This window comes from Lipomyces chichibuensis, assembly GCF_038497645.1.
Source record: "Lipomyces chichibuensis strain CBS 12929 unplaced genomic scaffold V1513scaffold_18, whole genome shotgun sequence".
Classification (NCBI taxonomy): Eukaryota; Fungi; Ascomycota; class Lipomycetes; order Lipomycetales; family Lipomycetaceae; genus Lipomyces; species Lipomyces chichibuensis.
The window spans coordinates 48,424-65,374 of record NW_027117470.1 but is presented as its reverse complement, the minus strand read 5'-3'; the positions used below and the strand labels follow the sequence as shown (position 1 = coordinate 65,374).

The following is a 16,951-nucleotide window of genomic DNA, read 5'->3' as shown; positions in this document are numbered from 1 at the left end:
ATAGTGGTTGTTGGTAATAATACCCGTCACAACTAATTTGGGCTGGACTACACCAGACTCAAAAATCTCAGCGGAGGCTGAAAACTAAGCACAAAATCCAACGACTTTTCAGATAATGTAGATCGTAGCGCGGGCGATCAACTACTGAGATATATATTATTGTCTCTACATTCAGATCCTCTCCGTGGACGTCAGACCCACAGCCATCGCACATCCAACCTGCAGGAGGGTTCTTGACTCGCGCCGCACAATCGGCGAAGCCATTCATATTATACAATCCGACTTGAAGCTCCTGCTAGATGCAGTTAAAGCATATCTTTTAATTATTTCACAAATCAGTCATATCTTCGCTTCAACTATCACAAAGTGCCTGATCAGCTCAGCTCATGTTGGTAAACTCTATCTTTATTGGCCGGCGCAACAGGATAACGCATCTAATTAGCTGCAGCGCTTGTAAGACTATCATCGAAACGAGTAGATCTATAAATTTAGTAGTGATCATAAATTATTGACGTTAAATGATGGTTTATGGTGTCAAATTGCGATGAATGTATGGAGCGGTTCTTATCTGTCGCAATCGGGATGACTCGTGGTCTCATTAAACCTTGTTTCTGGAAACTGCCGGCAACCGAGAACAACCAAATTCTCAAAGTAGTCTGGATTGTTGTCCTCCCTCTCCCCAGGTTTGACTCATACACGGTGCATAGCCAATACAATGAAGCCAGTTACATTTCCAGTCACCAGGAAGCCGTGGCAAGAACTTCGCGACGCAAAACTCGCGGAACGCGAGAGTAAGATTCCCGACGAATGGCGCATCAAGTTTGACCCAGAACCCACCAATTTGATGTCACTCGCCCAAAACTGCGGCCTATTGACTCCCCGCGAACTCCAAATCACCGAAAATTACGACGCGACTTCATTACTTGCTGAGATTGCCAAGAGTACTTACACATCCCTTGAGGTCACGATTGCGTTTTGCAAGCGGTCAGCCATCGCTCAACAGGCGCTAAATTGCTTGACGGAGATTTTCTATGACGAGGCAATTGAGCGTGCGAAATGGCTAGATGAGGAGCTCCAGAAGACGGGAAGAACCGTAGGACCGCTACATGGATTACCAATTTGCTTGAAGGATAGTGTTAACGTTGCCGGGTACGACTCCGTCGTTGGTATTGCGGCATATGCGTTTCAGCCTGAGAGAGAGAATTCCGTCATTGTCGACCTGATGTTAAAGTTGGGCGCGGTATTGTACGTCAAGACGAATGTTCCGCAGAGCATGATGGTTCCCGACACGGATAACAATGTTTTCGGCACTACCCGTAACCCAATCCACAAGGAGATCACTGCATCTGGTTCATCTGGTGGCCTGGCCGCGTTAATTAAGTTCCGGGGTTCGCTTCTCGGTATTGGAACTGATGTCGGCGGATCGATCCGAGTTCCGGCGTACTCGCATGGTATCTACTCTATCAAGCCATCATCCGGTCGGCTGCCGTACCACAATATGAAAGGATATCTGGAGCCCGGTGCGGAGACGGTCGGTGTTTTGTGCGTCAATGCTCCCATGGCGGTGTCGTACCGTGACTGCGAGATGCTGATGCGTGTTATTGCTGAGACTGAGCCCTGGCTCTATGATCCTTCATGTCAATATCTCCCGTGGATCCAGCCTAAGCCGCTAGGTCGTCCTCTGTCTCTCGGGGTGATTCGATTCGATGGCGAAGTGCAGACCCTCCCTCCAGTTACACGTGCTCTCGACGAAGTGTGCGATAAATTGAAAGCAGCAGGTAACGAAATTATTGAACTTGTGCTTTACAAATTTCAAGATATCTCCGACAACGCGGTCGATTTTTTCACAGTCGACGGCGGCGAGTTCCTGAAATCGCAGCTCGACATCACCGGTGAGCCCTGGTCGACGGCTGTCGCTAACGGCGGTATGTACCCATGCGAAAAGAAGGGAATTTCGGAATTCCACGCGTATTCGTCGGTGCGCGCTGAGCTACAACGAGCTTGGCTCAAGTACTGGGAAGCGACGGCCCAAAGGACAAAGTCAGGACTACCAGTCGATGCTCTGATATTGCCTATCCAATCGTTCCCGGCACGACCTGACGGGTTCTTGATTCGGTCGCATTTCTCACGGACATGGAATCTTTTGGATTACCCTGGTATTATATTCCCGGTGACGACAGTGGATTTGAGAAAGGACGATATCGACATGCCGCCACCGCTGAACGATATGGATGCCAAGGTGCAGTCAACTTGTATGATTCTTTGCGTCATTTGTTGAATTTATACTTGCTAATGATATGAATAGGGGCCAATGGTGTGCGCGAGAGACTTCAGGGATTCCCCATCGGTTTGCAACTTGTGGGACAGCGACAAATGGAGCCAAAGTTGTTCCAGACTATGGATAAGATTGCGAGTGTGCTGGGCAATGTTCAGTAATATTCAAAGTTGGCATTTTACATATGTCTATTATAGATTTGGATGGATTGTAAAAATGACAAAAACTGTAAAACTTTGCCCTCGTCAACACAGTGAACCCGCACTACCCATTGTGACTAACTATAACTCAAACTGTTCCGAATGGACCCAACATCCCTGCGCATCCGAGCCCGTGTGAGCGCCACGCGCGTCCAAAAAATAAGCTACATCGTTCTTGATGGCACCAGTAAGCGTCTTGGTACCACAAGTTGCGATGCCGGTTTCGCCTCCGGCTCGATCGAGAACATCTCGGATGAGGTCGCGGATGACTGGCTTTCCGGGTATGATCATAATAAATTCCGCGTGTTGCGCAAGAAATCCGTCAAATTCAGATTGTTCATTAGACGGAATTGTACTAGTGTCGGATACAAATACTTGGATTAGCACTGACAGATCGGAGGCACAGATTTCACAGGACTTCAAGATTCGTTCGAGATGATCACGAAACGTAATAATGTCGTTGTAATTCCTCACAATCCAACAGAGCCGGAGGGTTCTAACGGTCCCTGTGTTCCGCAAGACGTCGCGAAGAACCGCAACTCCGTACGTAGCACCGGTGCCACAGACAATACTCAAAACAGTGTCAAATTGATTCCAGGCGCGAGATGGCCCTCCGTATGGACCGTCGATGATAACAGGGTACGTTGCAGCCTTGACCGCGTTATCGTCGTACTTCTCCAAATCTGCGCCTATGAGAAGAGTTTTTTTGAGCATGCGCTTAGTAAAGCCTGATTTTACACGGATGACAAACAGCGATTTATTGTCTTCTGGTAGTGATGAAATGGTGAACGGGTGCGCCATGAACGGTGCGACTGTGGGGAATGAGAGCCTGACGAACTGGCCCGGTTTCCAATTGAGCAAACGTATGGATGTCATGGGAATTTCGATACTAAGTGCTTTCTGATCCTGCATGACACTGACAGTGGCTCGGTAGTTCAGTCCAGACCTTGAAATATTGTTGAGAAGGATGAGAAACCATCGCAATGCAACGTCTGCAATGTAGAGACCGAGTGCTATCCAAATGTAGACATGTGTATAACTTGGTGTATGCTTCAGCACAGCAATGAAAAACGCTATCACTGATATAACATGGTTCGCGAAGAACAATTCAAACGCGTAATGTCGTATGGGGCGGATTGTAGTGACGAGAACGATCCACGCTAATATGCACCAACTTGCTAGACCGCGGCGGGGGATGATATTTGTCTGCAGTTCGCTGACTAGGAATTTGAAGGAGGCATAATACCGCATGGTATAGAACATGTGCAGAGTGGTCGTGAAAAGCAGTCCCCGAGCGACCCACCTGTGGAAGAAGTTTAGCGAGACACTCGATGTTGAGCCGGTGACAATGCTGATAACGGACAATCGCTTGACAGAAAGTAGGATTATCAGCGGGAGCTGAGCGATGGATAGCCATGCTGCACGGTAGCTTGCAGCAAGCCACTTACTGGAATCATTGATCGGGTTACGATAAAAGAAGAGACCGATAAGTAAGCACCAGTAGCATAAAACCAGCAACATGCGGCCGAGGGATGGAAAATAGACAAAGCCGGGATATCGTTGGAGAAACGTCGGAGTGGGATATGTTAGAACTCGGGCGATAGACGTAAATGTCGCTAGTAGTCTTGCCAGTGTAAATTTTGGTCGGGCATTTCCGATTCGCTTCCTATGATCGTTAGAGTAACTCGAATATTGACGGAAAGGATGGTAACGAAACATGCCTCTGCATTCCTAGCACAAAATCACATATGTGCAAAATAAAGGCAGCACCTAGAAACGCGCCGATAACTGCCCAGTACATTTTGGCGAGATATCCTGGCCGTGGAGAGCCGTCGGGATTGAACCGACCTTGGCCCATATTTGCAAAGTTGTAATCCGCCATTGTCCAGTTGCCGACATCAGATTTGAATAACTGGATATCATGTACGGATCACTAGCGATTTGTACGAGTAATGGCCAAACGGCAGGAGGTTGGACCCATTGAGTGGAAAACAGGCGTTGGCAGATCAGCGGAGACGTGAGGCTAACATATAGCCTGCGCCACCGCCGCATGGTATGTGGCTAAATTTTTCCGTTGGCTGTCCTGACTACATTGAAAATACCCTAAACCAACAGAGCGTATTTGAGATATAATTTTATGTTCTCTTTTTTATCTCTATCATTCTATCATATTCTAGACTCTCCCGCACATTGCATAAAATATCTACGATGATCACGAAAACAAATCGGTTTTTGGTCGCTTAGCAAGCGAGACGAAGGGAGCATCAGCCGAGCAGCCGTTATGTGATGTGGTACGCGTGATTCCAGTTGTTACAGAAACATTCAATAGTAGAACATTTAGCATGTAGTCCGACTAGAGATATATATCAGCTACAGAAAATAAAGTAATAACTAATAATGTGAAGATTCTGGTGGTGGAAAACATCTTTACTATGCCGGAAGCGGCCAAAATTTGCTCGTTTTCGCTCGCCGGGCAAGGCGTCCGTGCATGCGGCTCGTGGCTCGATTTGGTGTACCGCTTTTGCCTCTTGAATGCATCTTGATGGGTGAATAAACAACGGCTGGGGAGTCCCAGAGGGTAGTAGTAATGGGGAAAAAAGAAAAGGATAATTAGAGGATATTTGCCTTTTTGGCTGGTTGATTATGGATTGCACGATGCGGCAAGTGAAAAGTTGAATATCAATCGGGCTGCCAGGGATCAGCCACTGCATTATTGGCTGATGCGGCGTCTCCGACTGGTGTAAACAAAAAGCCAAAGCAAGCCGCTACGTGGAAGTTCTCTACCTTTAAAACAACCATCCTCCTCATCCCACAATCTCTTCAGTCACGGCTACCATGGACAACAGCATGATGACGATGACGACGACGATGACGATGACGATGCCGATGGATATGAGTTCTACAAGCATGGCGATGGCCATGCCGACGTCGACCGAGGAGAGTACGTCCATGTCGTCGATGTCCTTCCACACTTCAACCTTCGACTTCTTGTTCTCCAGAAAATGGACTCCGTCTTCCCGCGGGCAGTATACCGGCACATGCATTTTCCTCATTGTGCTTGCAGTCATCTACAGATTGACTCACATTCTCAAGCACCGGACTGAACGATATATCAACGCACGAGCCCAACAATTGGCAGGCAACATCGCGACAGCTCATTTAAAGATGGACGTAAATGCAGGTAGTTTTGAGAAATCTACTGGCGAAGCGACGATCGAGCCGGAGCGACCACTGCAGTTCCGCAACGTCCGGCCATGGCGTGTTTCAATGGATATTCCACTCTCTCTCATTCAACTCGTTCTTTCCGGCGTGGCCTATCTATTGTGCGTTGTGTTTATCTTCTAGTTTAAGGCAATTGCTAATAATGTTGCAGGATGTTGGCTGTCATGACATTCAACGTTGGCTACTTCCTCTCGGTCCTAGGCGGAATTTTTCTCGGTGAGCTGCTGTTCGGTCGATTCACTTCAAATATTGAGAGAAATTAGTTTGTGTCCGGATGCATGGAAAAGAGTAGGTCTTGTCGCAGTAAACATGTGCTAATTACTACTACTACTACTTTTGTGCTTGTAAATACAATAGAATCCAATCAATGTTAGCTTCTTGTCTCTGTGCCTGAATCTCAGTTGTGAATTTGCGTGGCGTAACTGCTGCACAACAACACAGCCACAGACTGGAAATTTGCTCGTTTTTGCTCACGCCGCCACACAACCAAAGTGGGTTGGGGTTTGCGATTTTAAGTTCCATCTCGTTCGATTAAGGTTTCAACATTTCTTGGTGTTTTTCGACTGCACATTCATACTGAGGAATTAAAATAACATGGTCATATATTTTCATAATGGTATGGCGGTTAGTGGGTAGAAAACAGCAATTATCGGGCCAATTCCAGCAATGCCCAAGGAATATTTATTGGCTTCCGAATGCCATTTTAGCTAACCTATTGATTAGCTACAAGTATTCGCAATGAATAGATGTAAAGGCCACTACGCGAGAGAGGATAGATGAGCATTTATTGCTTGTGACGGATGCCAGCGCGCACTCGCCAGCAGTCATGTGCTATTACTCGACCGGAGCGTTTCGCTGATTAATATTGCGATGTTATGTAGAATACTTTAGTAATTGATTAATTGATTTGGAATGCCAGGGAATGGACGCCCGATACGGTGAGCCAAGAATACGAAACAACCTTGGCGCGAGCGCGTGTGTTTGTTGATCGATAATCCTGTCACCTTGTAATATATTCACTCTGTTCTCGTATATTGCATAATAAATAGAAACCGCCTGCGCATTTTTCCCTCTGCCTTTTACTCTGTGCACACAGATATATATTCTGCATACACAGCATAGACAATGCGGTTCACTACCACATCATCGATCTTACTCACTCTCTTCGCTTGCGCGCAAGCACATTTGAACCTCATATACCCCACTTCGCGTGGGCCTAACCACGCTACGCAGCTCACTGCTCCTTGCGGCGGAAAGAACGACTTCTCAAACAATCGTACGCTCTTTAATCCGGACGGCGGACCCGTCGCGATGACTAGCTCACACCCTGATTCTGGTATCGAGATCAATTTCTGCCCATCCTCGTCCGACTGTTCCAGCAATGACAATTTCAATATCACCCTCGTTCCTACTTTCCTCGCCATCGGCGCCGGCCCCTTCTGCTTGCCCAATGTTACCATTCCAGATTCCCTTTATCCTGCAAACCGAAGTAGCTACCTGGACGGTACAATCCAGGTGATCTCCTACTCTGACGACGGCGAGCTCTACAATGTTGGTCTACGATGTTTACTGCTGTTTCAAAACTGATGCTAACATTCCTAGTGCGCCGATGTCACGATCTCACCCCAAGGTGCACAGGTTTCGAGCCAGTGTGTCAATGCTACTGGTGCCAGTTCCGCTCCTTGGAAGGGTTCGCTCGCTCATTCCGAGGAATCTGCCAGTGCCTCGGAGTCCGGCGCGTCTGCTACTCCCACTGTTGCTGCTTCCAGTTCTGCTGCTAGCAGTGCCATGGTTTCTGCTGGTCTCTTGGGCACGATGTTGTTCTCCTTGGTATTGGTTACTATGTAAAATACTCTCTAATAGACCTGAGCAATTTGAAAAGGTAAAAATAAGCGACCAGAGGGAGGATCGAACTCCCGATCTTACGGTTAACAGCCGTACGCCTTAACCAGCTTGGCCATCCAGTCATGTGATCCCAGTGAAGGGATCAGTGTTATTTTAGAAATGAAACTCCTAACCTAACCCTTTTCGATTGTATGTAATTCGTTCTAATCTTTTTGTATTTAAAAGAAATTGGATAAGCTAGACGTTTTATATTGGTAGTTATAGTTGATTGCTATAGATTGCTTTCGTTTGTGTTCAGAATGCATGGGATAAGACGTGAGTTTTCTGCCGCCCGGGTCGCAATCGGACTGGGACGACGTTTCATCTGCCAGTAAACATGAGAGTATCTTTCCATTTCTTGTGGGTTGGCTTTACACATTTACGATTCTTCCGGAACAAGGACAGAAAATATTAAATGCAAGAGCATGGGCAGTGTCCCTCATTACCGTTTGCGCTTCCTCATCAAACAGTTGCTGCATCAAAATAATATCTCAAAATTTTCAGAACACGCTAATAGAATTGGACTGAGCGACAACATCAATGTGTTACATTCGTCCAGTGGGTTTGAACATCGACACAATCGTGAGAGTTGTTTTAGCTTACTTGCATCCATCTTTTGCTAAATTGTATACAGAACCATTGTGGCAGAATTGGATATGATTATGGAGATAGGCAGATACCAATTGTCAGCATGTCCGATCGTTCAACAGGGTGCCCTTCACTAAGATATGCATCAATTAGAAAGAGTGCAGCCGCTGGCTCAGTCATGGTAGCTACACAGAGCCAAACACGCACAACTCTACAAGATTCAGAATCGCTTACCGTCGCTCATTGCACTGATGCAAGACTACTTGGTCGGTATGCAAGAGAATACGATTTCGCGGCGTCACCGCGTCGATCAATTCTCCGATCTAATTCAAAGTCACTGTGCCTGAGCCTAAAATCTACGCATTGGCACATGTATTCGAAACTCCCCGTTCCTGTCACCAATAGGAGCCATATCTTGCGATCTTGTCCACGGTCATATGCAGAATCCTTGCAAGGCTCTCGAATCCCAATATTATCGCCGAAGTCTAGCAAGACAAGCAACACGTCTATAGTAAACCAACTTCACAATAGCCGCCTTAATAAGAAGCGAGTCTCCTTTTCAAGCCACGTTCGAGTCCTCACGTTTCGGAAAGTTGAAGATGATAGGCTTGGACTGCTAGACAATATGCCAAAGTCTTGGATCAGTAAAGGCTGGACACATTGGCGGAAGCCTTCTGCGTCGCGGATTGGTCGACGCTCCCTGGAGGACCTGACGAGGTACAATCACCATTCTGACCCTGATTATGTGAAATGTAGCGAGATAGATACAGGTTTGCTGTGGTTTGGTGACGCAAAAGGCAGTCGTAGCGACTGTACCCCCTTGCCTGCTACCGCGGAACAAATTTTGGTTCTAAACGAACCAGAGGATGAATATGAGAACCAAGTTGATGCGTTTCAGATCAGCACCAAGGCAGCAATCGACGGGAACAGTGCGACTAGTGAACCAGCGGGACAAGTCGCAATAATGGGAGGAACCGAAGAGCAGAATGACACAGTGCCATTAGTGACTGCTGATGCTAGCAGTGGTATCCGAATATCTGCGAGATATATGGTGGACACGAAACGTGAAATACCATCTCAACGTGCTGATTCTGGAAGTCATGAGCTTTGTAACAATCCCGACAGTGGCGAAATTTTAAAGTCTGGCTCGACACCGACTATTACAGTTCTTCTTCCTTGGGCAAATGTAGAGAAATTAGAGAAAACGTACCCGGAAACGTTCAGCTTTATGTGGAGATTTATTTTATTCAACATAGCCGTCATTATTTTGTAAGTATATACTGGATAGTTGCGGATTTTGCTAATGATTTGTAGTGATATTTTCCACTTATCCCCTTCTATGATAACTCATTTTAGAAGCCTAAATACCTAATTCTAATCTGTGATTCGTGCAGCTCTTTACAACGGAGGTTTTCTGTGATCTGTGGGTACTGCATCGTCGTGGCCACACTGACTTGCTGATTACTTTGCTCGTGACGGAAGTATTCTTATACCATTTGGCATAGTATGTGTTTGCTTGAATTTGCGTTGCGTCTTTCATCTTTTGTGCTAAGTTTCAATGACTATTATGAATGAAATGAACGGTAGTTAATTTCTCAATACGTTTTTTATTAAATGCAACAATTTGACGAAACGGACTTTAAGCAGAGAAGACGAGACATTACAGTGACTGGCGTTTCTTCTTAAGATGAACAATTGCGAAACTTAGACCATTGACACTCTCACCAATATCCAGTACCTACCTCATTCGCCACAAGAAGTCACGACGGATGACAGCGTTAATAAAACAGTCTCAAAGGCGCAATGAGTTTGCTGATCGCCAGTGATGGACATAATAAGCACATGAGTTGGAAGGTCGATCTCGAACCATTGGAAATCACATTCGAGCAAGTATATCTGTTCCGAGATTGCAGACCTACCTTTCGTGGATTTGAGGAGAGCACATACGTTCAGGGCATTATCTCACAAGAAAAGTGTGATTAGTTAGCAGCTTCGTTGCCTTCTGCTCCATATTCATCGTGGCAAAGTATTGCCCTAAGCGTCAAACTGTTCCGAATGAACCCAGCATTTTTGCGCATCCGATCCCGGATGATTGGCCAAGACGTCCAACAAAACTACTTCATTCTTTATTTCCGTCGTAAGTTTCACGCTACCACAAGCTGCGACACCGGTTTCGCCTCTAGCTTCTCCGACGGCACTACGGACGATGCTGCGAATGACAGGCTTTCCAGGTATGACCTCGACGAGGTCTTTGAGATGCGCGACAAAAAGATCAAAGTCGGATTGCCCCTGTGAAGGAATTGGAATTGTCGACCGGTCGGATACGAATATTTGGATTAGGATGGGGAGATCGGAGGCGTCAGTTCCACAGGACTCCAAGATTTGTTCGAGCTGCTCGCGAAATGTGATGATGTCGCTGTAATGTCTTACAATCCACACAAGCCGGAGAGTTCGAACGGCTCCTCTGTCCCGCAGAACGTCACGAAAAACGGATAATCCGTACGTTGCACCAGTACCGCAGACTACGATCAGAACCGTATCGAATTGCTGCCAAGGTCGAGTAGGACCTCCGTACGGACCGTCGATGACAACTGGGTACGTAGCAGTTGCGACCACGTGATCGTGTTGCTTCTCTATATCTCGGCCTATGAGGAGAGTCTTTTTAAGTATGCGCCTCGTAAAGCCTGCTTTGGCACGGATAACAAATAGCATTTTACTGTCTTCTGGAAATGACGCGATGGTGAATGGGTGAGCCATGAAAGGCGCGACTGTGGGGAATGAGAGCCTGACAAATTGGCCCGGCTTCCACTTGAGGAAATGAAGAGATGTCAAGGGAATCTCAATTTTAAGAGTGTTTGCGTCGTGAACGACACTGACACTTGCCCGGTAGTTCAATCCAGAGGTTGACACGTTGTTAATAAGGATGAGGGACCATCGCAATGCTACATCTGCGATGTAGATACCGATCGCGATCCAGATGTAGACGTGCGCGTATGTTGGAGCGTGCTTCATCAGAACAATGAAAAAAGCTATTATTGAGATGACATGGTTTGCGAAGAACAGCTCGAAAGCGTAGTGCCGGATTGGGCTAATGGTTGTAACAAGAACGATCCATGCTAGAACGCACCACGCTCCTATACCGCGGCGCATGAAGATATCTGTCTTTAGCCGCATAACTAGATAATTGAAGGAGGCGTAATAGCGCATCATGTAGAACATGTGAAGAGTAGTCGTGAGGAGCAGTGCACGAGCGACCCACCGGTGGAAGAAGTTTAGAGTGACGCTGGACGATGAGCCAGTGATGAAACTGATGATAGATAATCGCTTGACAGAAAGCAAGACTATTAGTGGGAGCTGAGCGATGGAGAGCCATGCTGCTCGGTAGGCCACATTTAGCCAGTCGCTGGAAGTCTTGATGGGGTTCCGATAAAAGAAGAAACCGATCAGTAAGCACCAGTATAATATGACCAGCAGCATCCGACCGACGGATGGAAAATGCACCAAGCCCGAGTACTTTTGTAGATATGGTGGAGTGGGGTATGTCAAAACCCGGCCAATTGACGTAACCGTTGCGTATAGCCTTGCCAATACTGATTTTGGCCGAGCATTCAAACGTCGTTGCCTATCATTCGGTTAGAACAATCAGTACATGAAAGGCAGGTATCACGACACACCTCTGCATCCCTAGCACAAAGTCACATATCCGCAACAATAAGGCAGTTCCAAGAAAAGCACCAATAACTGCCCAATACATTTTGGCCAGATACCCTGGCCGTGGAGAGCCGTCGGGATTGAACCGGCCCTGGCCCAGGCCACTATTTGGATAGATGAAGTCCGCCATTGTGAGGTTAACTGTTGGACGATTAAGGTGCTGCTGTGTTGTGCAGTGCTGTGCAATATCAATCCTTTAAATTAGACCCCAATAATGGAACGGTGTCCTATGAAGATACTATATGTGGATCTTGGACGAAATCAAGCGTCAGGTCACATGAAAGAGGCTGTGCAATGTCTGGCATCTGTATTTCAGCCCGCCGCTGCAGCAATAGATCGTACTTTTAGACGCCTAAAGAATCTAAATAAAAGCGGCTATGGAATGAGATGTCACTGACTATGAATGCAAATTTGACCCATTTTGGGCGACCATTGAAGAGCGGATTCAGTGACCAAGCGTGTGCTGGCCACGGCCAATTTGTCGCTACTTTTGTGTGGTGTGAATGTGAACAAAGCGAGCGGGGCGAGAGGGGCAACGACGCGACGAGGGAAGTTTAGAGAGATGGTGGAGATCTCGACGGAAAACGAAATGTTTGCCTTTGTGATAGTCGGTTAATAACCGAGATGGAAGTGTGCGTCAGCAGACACCCAAATACCTCATCTAATTTTCGATATTTCTAATCCAATTTGAGCATTTACACGTCAGTAGGAAGCATATTTTGATGCCAATAATCCAAGCATGTATTATTCCAGTGGCCGCCTTGAGGCCTTTGGTGTTTTTCATGCGCAGCTGCACGTGTCCCGGGTTCGTATTCGGATCCGTGAAACCCAAACCCCGACTCTGCCCGAAACAGCAGATATTTGCTCGTTTGGCCCTCACGGCCGCGATGATCGCACAAGCCCCTCTGTGCGGCTCAATAATGTGGTCGATGCTGCTGTTGCCGCTTCTGGTGTGCTAAAGCCTAAGCTCGAGGCTGGGGCGAGAACAGTCGCGTGAGTGCCGGTGGGAGAACAAGTAAGCGGTTATCGCCATTTCTGGCCCCGGGAGGGGTTAGCGGATTATAGCTTGGAGAAACCGGCAAAACCGGCGCTTAATGAGCGCAAGCAAGTGCGGCTGGTTAAAAGCCCCGAGATCCCCATTAACGCCGGAGATGTGTATTTCTTAAGCTCACTTATCGCCTTGGCTGTAATGTCGTAACCATCATATCCCAGAATAAGTTCCGCACGTTCGATACGCAATTCCAGCAATTCCATCCAGCTCGTGTTCTTGTTCTTTATTCAATGTCGTCGTCAAACCTTTCGTCAATTCGAGCGTTCGGTACAATCTGCCAGTTCGCACGCCTTGCAATACGATTGACCTTGTTTTGCTTTTAGATTGAGATTTATTGCACACGTGAAGCTTTTCAAAAAGTGCCTAAAATCTTGCCCCTATCCTTGCAGACCCTTACCCTACAAAAAGTGTGTAAGGCACTAAACCCTTAGATTAAAGTATTATTATTATGATTTCGGATTTCGACACGGGGATTATATCGTGGCTACCACGCTAATTCCGTCGAGTCGCAATTTGGGTATGTTCCACACCGGCGACATGTGTATTCCTCGGAATCGATAATTACGAAATTGTTAGCTTACACATAGAAGACTGCAAAATATCAAGATAACGTCCATCAGGAAGCAGTAGTTTTGGTTGTGAGAGCATCAACAACTTATGGTCCAGCATTAGTCGCAATCTCCGAGATGTCAACTACTTCTTCGGCTCCGACTCGGTCGCTTCCGCATGTGCCGCCATTACCAAACATGATGGTCATACAACAACTGCCAGAAACGAGGAGCTCAAGCATTTCTACGCAGCTCCCGCCGGCTCCGTCGTCACATTCACTGTCGCATTTTGCACTTCCTGACCAGCAAGTAGAGTTGCAACCTCCACAGTTCTCTGTATATTCGCAGCAGCAGCAACAAAAACAACAATATCAGCCAGTGTCGAGTCATGCTCTGGAGCATACGCGCGAGATCAAAAAGCGGAGAAGAATTCCCGTCGTGTGCGGCGGCTGTCGCCAGCGAAAGCTGAAGGTATCCTATGGCTTTGACGACGTATATTCGAACGCGTGATTTGGTTAACATGGGCACAGTGCGACCGAAATCAGCCATGCTCCGCCTGCGTTGCTCATGATACGACGTCCATGTGTACCTACGCCGTCAAGCCCTGGACCAGTGGTTCGTTGTCCAATCGCCAACAGAAGACATCCGTCCAATCATCTGCTCGCCCTCTGAGGCCCATGCAAACCCACAAGCCGGCGCAAACAAGTGGAATTGCCACATCACCTTCTTCCGCGACTGCATCACAAATATTTGAGAAACCTCCGCCGGCGAAGAAAGGGCGGCCACGCAAAGACTCTGTTGACCCGAAGTCGACGCCGGAGTATACAGAACTGCAGCTGCGAATGGAGCGAATGGAAGGTATCTTACAGCGTCTAGCCCAGTCAGGTGTCTCTGTCGCGGGATTAGAGGAAGCGGAAACACAAGAATTAAATGCAACAGCACCAGTATCTCCCCCGCAGCTCTATTCCGCTATCTCATCGGCACCTACAATGACGCCGTCGGGAACAACAGTAGACACACCGACATCTGTGAACGCTCAGTCCGTCTCGTCAGTATCCGCAAGCGCCATGGACATGCGTGTAGTACAGCCCGAGATATGCATTAAACAGAACCGTTTAACATATTTCGGTCCACTTTCTGGAGTCGCAGCCATTCGGGAGGACGAGTTTATAAAAAAATGTCTCGACAAAGTGCACGAAGCGAAAAAATTCCTTGCTCGGAAAGCACAGGAGTCGCGAGCGGCTGGATTATCCCGACAAATGACAGGCCCGGAGAAGGGGCACACCTCGCATGATACAGCACCTCCACGCAAAGTCTCATATATACCCCCTAATATGACGGATTGGGTAGAAGAGATATTCAACGTTGCCGCGGACCCCATCGATTTATTTCCGCGTCTAGAGCATCGTCCAATATGCGAATTCTTAATCGACCGGTTTATGCAAACAATAAACATCATGTTTCCGATCGTCAATCCTGCAGTGTTCCGATGCGATATGCGTAAATTTTGGCAAGCGAAAGAAATGTTAGCTATAGGTCGGCAGAAGAACGGCACATCGGCCACATCGGATGACAAACCATTTTGGATGTCAACACGCAAAAATGACATGCGTGGTGCCGCACTATTTGCAGTATTGCTACGTTTGGGAAGACTGTCTCTACCGCCGGATTGGGAACCGTCGAACGCTGGATTTGATAATTCATACACGGTATTGTTCGGACCACGTTTACAGGCATTTGCATGGTCTTGTCTCCGAGAAACCAATTACATGGGCAAAGCCAATCTTGGAGTAGCACAAGTGTTGCTTGGAATACGAGTACATCAAATAATTGCACCAGAGGATGGAGACGGTTCTGACGGTTCTGATTCAGCAGGGTTTGTTGGAATGATGTGCCAAGTCGCTATGAGTATGGGATTGCATCGCGACCCTTCATTGTTACAAGGCATGCCGCCGACGCTGGAGGATACGTGGCGCATACTTTGGTCACAGCTTGTGATTCTCGACACCTACCGCTCTCTTGATCTCACTCTTCCATTTGCAATTCCCCTTGAGATGTGTGATACTGCATTAGGTCGAATTCGTGGATTTCCAGATAATGTTACCCCGTACGAACAATTTTCGCAGACATTTATGCACACTCATATTAAATGGGCGCTGCTCGCTCGGACAATCTTATCGCGAATAATGCGACCGGATTATATTCTCAGTTTGAAAGACTTTCAGACCCTAGCGGACGAGCTCAATCAGTTCGAGGAGAGTCATCTCAGCTCATTCCAGTCGCTGATTTCTGTAATCCAGGTTGACAATGCCGTGTCTAGCCTACAAGACTCATACAACCTCGTGCAAAAGTTCATTTTACAGCTGCTCTTCCTACGACTTCAGTTATCACTTCTTCGGTCATACGCTCCACCAGATCTTGAGACAGCTGAAACGTTCCGTCGGGCGAGGTTACGATGTGCTTTAAAGATGCTTGATACCGTTGCGACGTGCATGTACCACCGCCGGTTGTTCAATGGGTTTGAATGGCTCTTGGTGCCATTCTCTCTGCGGAACTTCTTCTATCCTCTTGCTCTTGTAATGAATGGTCTCTTTAAAGCTTACTACGCTAATCCGAACATCACGCTACCCCCTATTCCTCCTGGAAAGGAGAACAGGTGCGAGGAAGTGAAAGATGAGAGATGGCTTACCCCTGACTTCTCGTTCCATTATGACGACGCCAGCATATGCAGCGTGCATAGACTCTATCAGGCGTTTGTGAAGACTCACATGTGGATAAAACTTTTCTGTGATACATATTATGGCGCGTACAAGCCCAACAGCAATGTGCGGGTATTTGCGGAGTATGTGCGACACGAGATAGTTAGCGGCATTGAGCGTGCTAGACTTCAGCAGTCCAAGTCAGACCAATACCTGCCGTACGTTTCGGAGCAATTTTCGCTGCCAGGTATTGGCAGCGCAGCCGCATCAGGCGCGAAGGGTTCTGCACAGTCGAATACACAGTTGCCGCCGACCGATTCTTTATCTGCTACTGCCTCGGAAACATTAGACGAGCCGGTTATTTTTGGTGGCGAGGATTGGGCGGCGAGTCTTGCGGTATTTGATCCACACGACTTAATGAGCAATGGATCGTGGCAGGACCGGAGCTTCCAATTGGCAGATACAGATGAATTGATGGGAGGATTAATGTTTGATGGATTCAATTCCGCACATGCATATGCTACTTGAAATGGGTATTTAGATAACGGTAATGTCGATAATAGATGCAAAAGATGCCATGGTCCATTGGCTATTAATGTACATTTCTCTAATGACTTATCTCCAAAGTAGACACCTGTGAAATGAACACTTCTTGGGAGGAGTAAGAGCATTGGAAGAAGAATGGATGTAATCAAGCCAAAATACAAAAAAAGCCATTACACTCAATAATATCAAACAGGTACTCAATGCTGTAGGTGTCATTCAATTAACCT

At 47.1% G+C, this 16,951-nt stretch overlaps 7 protein-coding genes and 1 non-coding gene across 8 annotated transcripts; 5 read left to right on the top strand and 3 right to left on the bottom strand.

The window, feature by feature from the left end:
- Positions 1-625: 625 nt before the first annotated feature.
- Positions 626-2,505, top strand: V1513DRAFT_445686 (amidase signature domain-containing protein). The gene is made up of 2 exons (XM_066898145.1): positions 626-2,252; positions 2,306-2,505. Exons 1-2 carry the CDS (start codon positions 716-718, stop codon positions 2,434-2,436), a joined length of 1,668 nt encoding a protein of 555 aa, XP_066753219.1. The 5' UTR covers positions 626-715; the 3' UTR covers positions 2,437-2,505.
- V1513DRAFT_445684 (FAD-binding domain-containing protein) lies at positions 2,439-4,465 on the bottom strand. The gene is made up of 2 exons (XM_066898144.1): positions 4,197-4,465; positions 2,439-4,141 (listed from the first exon to the last, which is right to left on the bottom strand). Exons 1-2 carry the CDS (start codon positions 4,355-4,357, stop codon positions 2,557-2,559), a joined length of 1,746 nt encoding a protein of 581 aa, XP_066753218.1. The 5' UTR covers positions 4,358-4,465; the 3' UTR covers positions 2,439-2,556.
- A 796-nt stretch (positions 4,466-5,261) lies between these two features.
- On the top strand, positions 5,262-6,087 carry V1513DRAFT_445682 (Ctr copper transporter family-domain-containing protein). The gene is made up of 2 exons (XM_066898143.1): positions 5,262-5,798; positions 5,849-6,087. Exons 1-2 carry the CDS (start codon positions 5,311-5,313, stop codon positions 5,958-5,960), a joined length of 600 nt encoding a protein of 199 aa, XP_066753217.1. The 5' UTR covers positions 5,262-5,310; the 3' UTR covers positions 5,961-6,087.
- A 735-nt stretch (positions 6,088-6,822) lies between these two features.
- Positions 6,823-7,545, top strand: V1513DRAFT_380254 (uncharacterized protein; the record flags this gene model as incomplete). The annotated part of the gene is made up of 2 exons (XM_066895033.1): positions 6,823-7,248; positions 7,300-7,545. 2 exons carry the CDS (start codon positions 6,823-6,825, stop codon positions 7,543-7,545), a joined length of 672 nt encoding a protein of 223 aa, XP_066753216.1.
- Positions 7,546-7,590: 45 nt separating this feature from the next.
- V1513DRAFT_t58 lies at positions 7,591-7,664 on the bottom strand. Its single transcript has one exon. It is a non-coding gene; the product is annotated as a tRNA-Asn (tRNA).
- A 208-nt stretch (positions 7,665-7,872) lies between these two features.
- V1513DRAFT_78249 (uncharacterized protein) lies at positions 7,873-9,757 on the top strand. The gene is made up of 2 exons (XM_066900612.1): positions 7,873-9,438; positions 9,484-9,757. The coding sequence occupies exons 1-2, from the start codon at positions 8,273-8,275 to the stop codon at positions 9,539-9,541; spliced, it is 1,224 nt and encodes a 407-aa protein (XP_066753215.1). The 5' UTR covers positions 7,873-8,272; the 3' UTR covers positions 9,542-9,757.
- Positions 9,758-10,203: 446 nt separating this feature from the next.
- Positions 10,204-12,010, bottom strand: V1513DRAFT_458795 (FAD-binding domain-containing protein; the record flags this gene model as incomplete). The annotated part of the gene is made up of 2 exons (XM_066899715.1): positions 10,204-11,791; positions 11,844-12,010. 2 exons carry the CDS (start codon positions 12,008-12,010, stop codon positions 10,204-10,206), a joined length of 1,755 nt encoding a protein of 584 aa, XP_066753214.1.
- Positions 12,011-13,449: 1,439 nt separating this feature from the next.
- V1513DRAFT_445669 (uncharacterized protein) lies at positions 13,450-16,893 on the top strand. The gene is made up of 2 exons (XM_066898142.1): positions 13,450-13,950; positions 14,010-16,893. Exons 1-2 carry the CDS (start codon positions 13,618-13,620, stop codon positions 16,704-16,706), a joined length of 3,030 nt encoding a protein of 1,009 aa, XP_066753213.1. The 5' UTR covers positions 13,450-13,617; the 3' UTR covers positions 16,707-16,893.
- The last annotated feature ends 58 nt before the right edge of the window (positions 16,894-16,951 follow it).